Source organism: Littorina saxatilis, linkage group LG1 (genome assembly GCF_037325665.1).
Source record: "Littorina saxatilis isolate snail1 linkage group LG1, US_GU_Lsax_2.0, whole genome shotgun sequence".
NCBI classification, from domain to species: domain Eukaryota; kingdom Metazoa; phylum Mollusca; class Gastropoda; order Littorinimorpha; family Littorinidae; genus Littorina; species Littorina saxatilis.
This window is the reverse complement of record NC_090245.1, coordinates 34,389,582-34,397,262: the sequence shown is the minus strand read 5'-3', so window position 1 is coordinate 34,397,262 and position 7,681 is coordinate 34,389,582. Positions and strand designations below refer to the sequence as shown.

The 7,681-nt window shown below is 41.9% G+C and overlaps 1 protein-coding gene across 1 annotated transcript in view; it reads left to right on the top strand.

Moving 5' to 3' along the window:
• The window catches only part of LOC138967890 (uncharacterized), a 67,985-nt gene that overhangs the window by 32,549 nt on the left and 27,755 nt on the right, over nucleotides 1-7,681 (top strand). Inside the window, exons 4-6 of the mRNA XM_070340511.1 lie at nucleotides 1,454-1,646; nucleotides 3,785-3,933; nucleotides 5,898-6,066. Of these exons, the coding sequence (XP_070196612.1) occupies nucleotides 1,454-1,646; nucleotides 3,785-3,933; nucleotides 5,898-6,066 (511 nt within the window). The remainder of the gene's footprint in view (nucleotides 1-1,453; nucleotides 1,647-3,784; nucleotides 3,934-5,897; nucleotides 6,067-7,681) is intronic.

The following is a 7,681-nucleotide window of genomic DNA, read 5'->3' as shown; positions in this document are numbered from 1 at the left end:
GAAACACTCAATATTTGCCTACCTGCCTGTCTGTCTGTCCGTCCGTTTGTCTGTCTGTCTGCTTTATTTGTCTTTCCCCTCTCTTTGCTGTGAGTTTTAGCATATTTTTTTTTAATTAACCTTTATTTGCCTTTCTTATAGTTCACCTTTGTCTTGTTCCCTTTTTTCTTTTAATTCTGAAGATTCTTTGGGGGTTCTGTTTTTGTTCTTGTAGTTTTTCTTCGTTGCTGCACAGTATCCACTATTGACGCCCTTTTATGTCTAGGATCTTAGAAAGTTAGTGCATCACTGTATTTTATATGGTTTGATTTTCTTCGCCGTCCTTGCGGTTATTTGTATACATTGCTAGAGTTTCCATCAATTGCATGATAGTGCAAAGACGACAGTATTGTCACAAGGCCATTTTTCTGCACTAATGAAATTGCTTCTTTGTAACTTCAGTCAATGGAGGCGGTTGGAGGGAGGTGGGTAGGGGTGGTGAGAAGGGAGGGGGGGGGGGGGTGTCCACTGTATTATACGAAAATATATTTTTCATAGTGGCAACTCTTGGAAACTGCACATTTGAAATCAATCATGGCATGGCAAAGGGTAAACCTTATAACGATTCTAAAGTGTTTAATAATAAAACAGTGCATGCACTCAGTGGCATCCTTTCTGACGTGTTTTTGATCTTGAGTAAACAATAATTGTCCATGAATGGGTCCATGGTTGAGGTTCCCGCCCACATGTAATTAACATTTCCCGTGATCACGCTCTGGGACTCAAGACTGGGTGCGGTATGCCAAAATAGACCCACATACCATCTTTTACAATTTGTGTACGTAATCAAACACAAAATCTTAAAATCTTAACGTAAAGTACCAAAATAGAAAGAATTCTCCCGCTTTCCTGCCAGGAGACAGACCGAAATTAATTCGTAAAGAATTCGCAGTTTTTGACTCCTTGCATGAAAGTCAATACACTTGGTCATTTGTTTTCCAACGGAAAGCTGCCTGAGGCATGACTGAAAGCCCTAGGGGCTCTGTGCACCTGGACGTGACAAGTTCAGTAACTCTAACTACCTTAAAGGCATATGTACGCGCTCCCGTGTTTACAAAGTGTAGTTTGCCCATAATCGATGTCAAACGCACCATAAGACCATATAATGACGATATGTCACCATGCGCGGACCATAATACATGCATTACAGCTTGTTCTAGCCTCTGAAAAAGTGAGGATGTCAACAAAGCCGCGGTGTTCTCTCCCTTGCATCAACGTTACATGTGTTGCCAAATCTATAAATAGGACGATCCAGATCAAAATGAAAATTCAAATATCTCAACATTTAAGGGGTCCTAGACCACAATATTTTGCAGGGAACTTAATTTAGTCTGTCTCCAGCTCTGGGTAAAGCAATTAGCGTGTATAGTCATCGAGTACATATGGCTTTAAGCTTTTCCTCTTTGCCCCCAAGCTCTATCAAGTGGAACACCAGTGTCATCTTTATGCACGGCAAGGGAAACAACGGGATGTCCGGTCTGGTCCAGTCCCTCCGCTACTCCATCGGCTACATGGTGGTCAGCGCTGCCCAGAAGGCCAAACTGCCCTACGCCCGTGTCCAGAACATGATGGGCGAGTACACACTGCCCACCAGTGAAGCTGTGCAGGTCAGTGGCTGGAGGCAAGGGTTAAGTGGCATACTGGAAAGTAGAGAAAAGGATTGATGAAGGTGGATAATGTGTGTGTGTGTGTGTGTGTGTATGTGTGTGTGTGTGTGTGTGTGTGTGAGTGTGTGTGTGTGTGAGTGAGTGAGTGAGTTGTGTGCGCGGGTGCGTGCGTGCGTGCGTGTGTTTGTATGCGTGGGCGCATGCGTGTGTGTGTGTATGTGCGTGCGTGCGTGCGTGCGTGAATGCAATTATTTGTGCGTGTTTTTGCGTGTGCGAAGAGTGTGTTCCTGTACTGTCGGTGTATTCCCGTGTGCGCGTTCCTATCCTTGGCACAATGGGTCAAAAATCCCAAAAATAAGGCCTTAAAAAAATAAGCCCCTATTTTCAAAATAAGGCCTTATTATTGGAAATAAGCCCTTATTTTCGAGAAATAAGGCCTTATTTTGAAAATAAGGCCTTAAATCTCTATAGTCATTTAAAAATGAGGGCGTAAAGAAATAAGGCCTTATTTATTTTAAGACCTTAATAAAATAAGGCCTTATTTTCGATAAGGCCTTAGGAAAATAAGGCCTTATTAAAATAAGCCCTTCAAAAAATAAGGCCTTAAAAAAAAGGCCTTATTTTTCTGCGCATCACTACTGCTGACCCTAATAGCAGCACACAATAACTTAATGACACATATAGACGACAACACACACACACATACACTCATACGCACGCGCACACTCACGAAAGCACATATGCGCGTGAGCGCGAAAAAAGAGATATTGAATGGAACAAGAGAAAACATTTCCAAACGATAAACATTATGACACTGGTTGAAATCGGTTGTCGCACCTGGACTCTCCTGTACACCTGTACCTACGCTAACACATTTGCAAACACACACACACACACACACACACACACATACACACACACACGCACACACAAACACACAAACCTAGACACAAAGACACACAGACACATAAAGACATTACAACACACAAACACACACACACACACACACACACACACACGTACACACACACACGCACACACACCCTCTCTCTCTCTCTCCCTCTTTCTCTCTTTCTATCTGTCTGTCAGTCCGTCCGTCAGTTCGTTCGTCAGTCCGTCTGTCTATCTGTCTGTCAGTCCGTCAGTTTGTCTGTGTCTCTCCTCTCTCTCTCTCTCTCTCTCTCTCTCTCTCTCTCTCTCTCTCTCTCTCTCTCTCTCTCTCTCTCTCTCTCTCTCTCTCTCTCTCCCTCTAACGCCGCTCTCTCTGTGTACCAGCATACAACTGAGAGGCGAAAAAATAAGGCCTTAAAAAAATAAGAGCTTTTTTTATGGGCTTATTTTTTATGGGCTTAATTTTTTAATGCCTTATTTTTTTAAGGCCTTATTTCCAATATAACCTTAGAAAAATAAGGCCTTATTTCTGGTATTGGACTGGGTGGCCGAGTGGTAACGCACTTGCGCTCGGAAGCGAGAGGTTGCGAGTTCGACCCTGGGTCAGGGCGTTAGCAATTTTCTCCCCCCTTTCCTAACCTAGGTGGTAGGTTCAAGTGCTAGTCTTTCGGATGAGACGAAAAACCGAGGTCCCTTCTTGTACACTACATTGGGGTGTGCACGTTAAAGATCCCACGATTGACAAAAGAGTCTTTCCTGGCAAAATTGTATAGGCATAGATAAAAATGTCCACCAAAATACCCGTGTGACTTGGAATAATAGGCCGTGAAAAGTAGGATATGCCCCGAAATGGCTGCGATCTGCTGGCCGATGTGAATGCGTGATGTATTGTGTAAAAAAAATTCCAGCTCACACGGCATAAATAAATCCCTGCGCCTTGAATATGTGCGCGATATAAATTGCATAGAATTAAAATAAAAAAATAAAATAAAAATCCCTGCGCTTAGAACTGTACCCACGGAATACGCGCGATATAAGCCTCATATTGATTGATATTGATTGGTAAGGCCTTATTCTAAAATAAGGCCTTAAAAAAATAGACCCATAAAAAAATAAGCCCTTATTTTAGAAATATTCATTTAAGGCCTTATTTTGGGGATTTTTGACCCTTTGTGCCAAGGATACGTTCCCGTCTGTTTGTTACTGTCTGTCATCCCTCTGTATGTATGTCCATCTGCCTGTTGTAGGCGGCAATGGATTCCCACGCCAGCGACCTGCTAACAGTGAGCCTAGCGGACGGCACGCTGTCCGGGGCCTACCCTATCGCCAGCTACACCTACTTCGTCATTTACAAAACAAAGATGGACAACTGCGATTCTGCCAAAGAACTTGTCAGGTGATGGTCAATGTTTCTTCAAGTCATTGTGGTCAACTTTATTTTATAGGCCTCTATGGGAACTCCAGAAAGGTTACTTCAAAAGCATGTAAACAAAGTTAAAACGTGATTGCAAGACCAGGACGAACAACCACAGCGTTTTGTGTTGTACTGGCAGAAAACACATCAAACGTATGCTTAAACGCGATGTCGTTCACAATGCTTTAACGACGGAACGTATATTTTGAGTAAAACTCATATATTTCGAAAACAGCAATTATTTTCATAACATTTAAAAAAAAAGTTAATCGGAAAGTAAATTAGGTAATTTGTCTTTATATATACTAATTATCAGCCATTATTTTGTGTTTCATACGATTTTGTAGTCATTTTTCTTCCATATACTAAAAAAAATTCGTTCAGACTTGCATGGCGTTTTCAATGTCACCGTTTAATTCTAAAAAGTAAACTTCTTGTAAATAGTTCAAGGAACACTTCACAAACTTTAGTCAGTGTTCGTGTTCTACTTGCGGGTTTTTGATTTTCTGTTTTCATTTTCATTTTCAAAATACAAGACAGGTTAGTTTTAGAAACGTTTCATCATAGACAAAGAAAAAAGGTCAAAATACGAGAATAGTGAGAAGCGCAAAAAAACCAACCCCAACACCTGATAAAAAAAAGTAAAAACGCCTTGTCTGTAAACCGGCACGGTTGGCCTAGTGGTAAGGCGTCCGCCCCGTGATCGGGAGGTCGTGGGTTCGAACCCCCCGGCCGGGTCATACCTAAGACTTTAAAATTGGCAATCTAGTGGCTGCTCCGCCTGGCGTCTGGCATTATGGGGTTTGTGCTAGGACTGGTTGGTCCGGTGTCAGAATAATGTGACTGGGTGAGACATGAAGCCTGTGCTGCGACTTCTGTCTTGTGTGTGGCGCACGTAATATGTCAAAGCAGCACCGCCCTGATATGGCCCTTTGTGGTCGACTGGGCGTTAAACAAACAAACACAAACCTTGTCTGTAACAAACTTTTCATAAAGTATCCTTGCTTGTTTTTCTAGGCTTGATTTCGGATTGTTACCAGTTTGTCTGTTTCTCATTTTTACATTTAGTCAAGTTTTGACTAAATGTTTTAACATAGAGGGGGAATCAAGACGAGGGTCGTGGTGTCTGTGTGTGTGTGTGTGTGTGTGTGTGTGTGTGTGTGTGTGTGTGTGTGTGTGCGTGGGTGTGTGTAGAGCGATTCAGAGTAAACTACTGGACCGATCTTTATGAAATTTGACATGAGAGTTCCTGGGTATGATATCCCCCGACGTTGTTTTTTTCGATAAATGTCTTTGATGACGTCATATCCGGCTTTTTGTAAAAGTTGAGGCGGCACTGTCACACCCTCATTTTTCAATCAAATTGATTGAAATTTTGGCCAAGCAATCTTCGACGAAGGCCGGACTTCGGTATTGCATTTCAGCTTGGTGGCTTAAAAATTAATTAATGACTTTGGTCTGAAAATTGTAAAAATAAATATGTTTTTATAAAACGATCCACATTTACGTTCATCTTATTCTTCATCATTTTCTGATTCCAAAAACATATAAATATGTTATATTTGGATTAAAAACAAGCTCTGAAAATTAAAAAAATTAAAAATTATGATCAAACTTAAATTTTCGAAATCAATTTAAAAACACTTTCATCTTATTCCTTGTCGGTTCCTGATTCCAAAAACATATAGATATGATATGTATTTATTAAAAACACGCTCAGAAAGTTAAAACGAAGAGAGGTACAGTAAAGCGTGCTATATAAGCACAGCGCAACCGCTACCGCGCCAAACAGGCTCGTCACTTTCACTGCCTTTTGCACTAGCGGCGGACTACGTTCAATTTCATACTGTGAGTTCCACAGCTTGACTAAATGTAGTATTTTCGCCTTAATCGACTTGTTTTCTATTGTCTCTAAATTTCATGCGCGAACTTTTATTTGTCTGCAGATACGTCAAATGGTTCATTGAGACCACTTCAGCCCAGGAAGAATGTATTGCACAAAATATGGTACCACTATCAGACAAGATAGCCAAGCGAGTGGAGCAAGAGATCCTGATGAATGTCATGTGCAAAGGTCACAGTATGTGGGAGGCTATGCTTGCTGACATTGCTGAGGTGAGCGGGGTGGAGGGATGCGAGGAGGGAGGAGGGAAAGGGTGGGGGGGGGTGGGGGGGGGGGGGGTGGTTTATGTGGAAGTTAGATCGGGGAAGGGTAGGGATAGATACACTTTTGAAGACTATTTGAAGCGTATTTTTGTTTGCAGGGTTGTTTGGAAACCTGCTTTGTGTGTGGATCTACAAGCTTCTGGGGGGGAGGAGAGGGGGGGAGGGAGGAGAGAGGAGGAGGGGGAGAGAGAGGGGTGGGGGGTGGGGGGGGGGGGTAAAAAAGAGGTAGACTAGTTGGAGAGAAAAATTGAGTGAGAGAGAAAAATGATTTAGAAGATCCGAATCCTGAAGATAAGTACCTGTTACCTTGATACCGATGTGAAATGGGGAACAACACGTCCAGAAGCATGTTCCATTACTTGCATTTCGAAAACAATAGACCAACTGCAAAACATCAGAATTGATTCCAGAATCCATATTTGATAAAAGCATTATTCCGTTTTATGTCATATCCGTAATATAGATGGAAATGAATATGTGCTTACAAAAACGAAAAAAAAATTTCTATTGTCATAATAATTATGTTCAAATGTTACACTGCGTTCACCTCTTGCAAAGTTCGATGCACAGAGCCAATCTCAAGGCCGAGAACCGTGTTTGCTGAACTTGGTGCAAACAGGAAGCGTGACATGTAGTCTTTTATTGGTTGATGCATGCACACACATGTCAGGTTTTTATCCGTACTGCTGTTGACTTTTCTGACAGCTTCTAAATGTCAATTATATATTTGTCAAAACACGTGCTTAAACTGGGGTCAGGCTCGGGACTTGGAGTGACTCAAACATCTTCTTTGTCTGATGTCATAATGTCGCTCTTTCCAGTGCCCATCCCTTTTTTCACCTCTTGTCACGCAGTCTTAAAGGGACAGTACTTCTCGCATCAGACCAGGTTCATTCGTTCTCAACTATACATACATAGCTCATACAAAAGTTGGAAGCTATCTTTCATCACGTAACCATGAAGGATTCAAATGTTGAGTTACGCGCAGAGAGCGGTATTCAACCATAGGAGCTTGCATCAAAGCGCCGGTCGATTGAAGTATCCAACTCCTTTATCTGTACTGTAGTATTACTACTATTGTTCACCAATACTTCAATCGACCGGCGCTTTGGTACACGATCCTGTGGTATTCAACAAAGGGTAACTCCTCTGGTCAAGGTCAAAAATAAAATCATGTCACTATTCCTGTGCTACAATACCGACAGATAGCATCTTGAAACTTGGAGTGTGATGGAATGGTGTATTGCCTCAGTGAAATGTACACACAAATGTGAAGCAATCTCCGAGAGCAGATTTCGACCGTCCAGTATCCGTTAAGGCGGTCCTTCATTGAGCCTGAAGTCGACTTCGCGAAGTCTTTTTACCGAGAACTCAGTGCTAAGGCCTAAAATAAAATAGGTGTGGTTACGGTAACCCGACCTACCCTATTTTTAGGGGCCGACCCTATAACTTTTTATTACATTTGTAAAAAAAAAATATTTTAAAAAAAACGAGTGCAGAAAACGCAATGAAAGCGACAGCGCTCGAGTCGCACACTTATTTCCCTGTCAAGTAGGTTTAATTT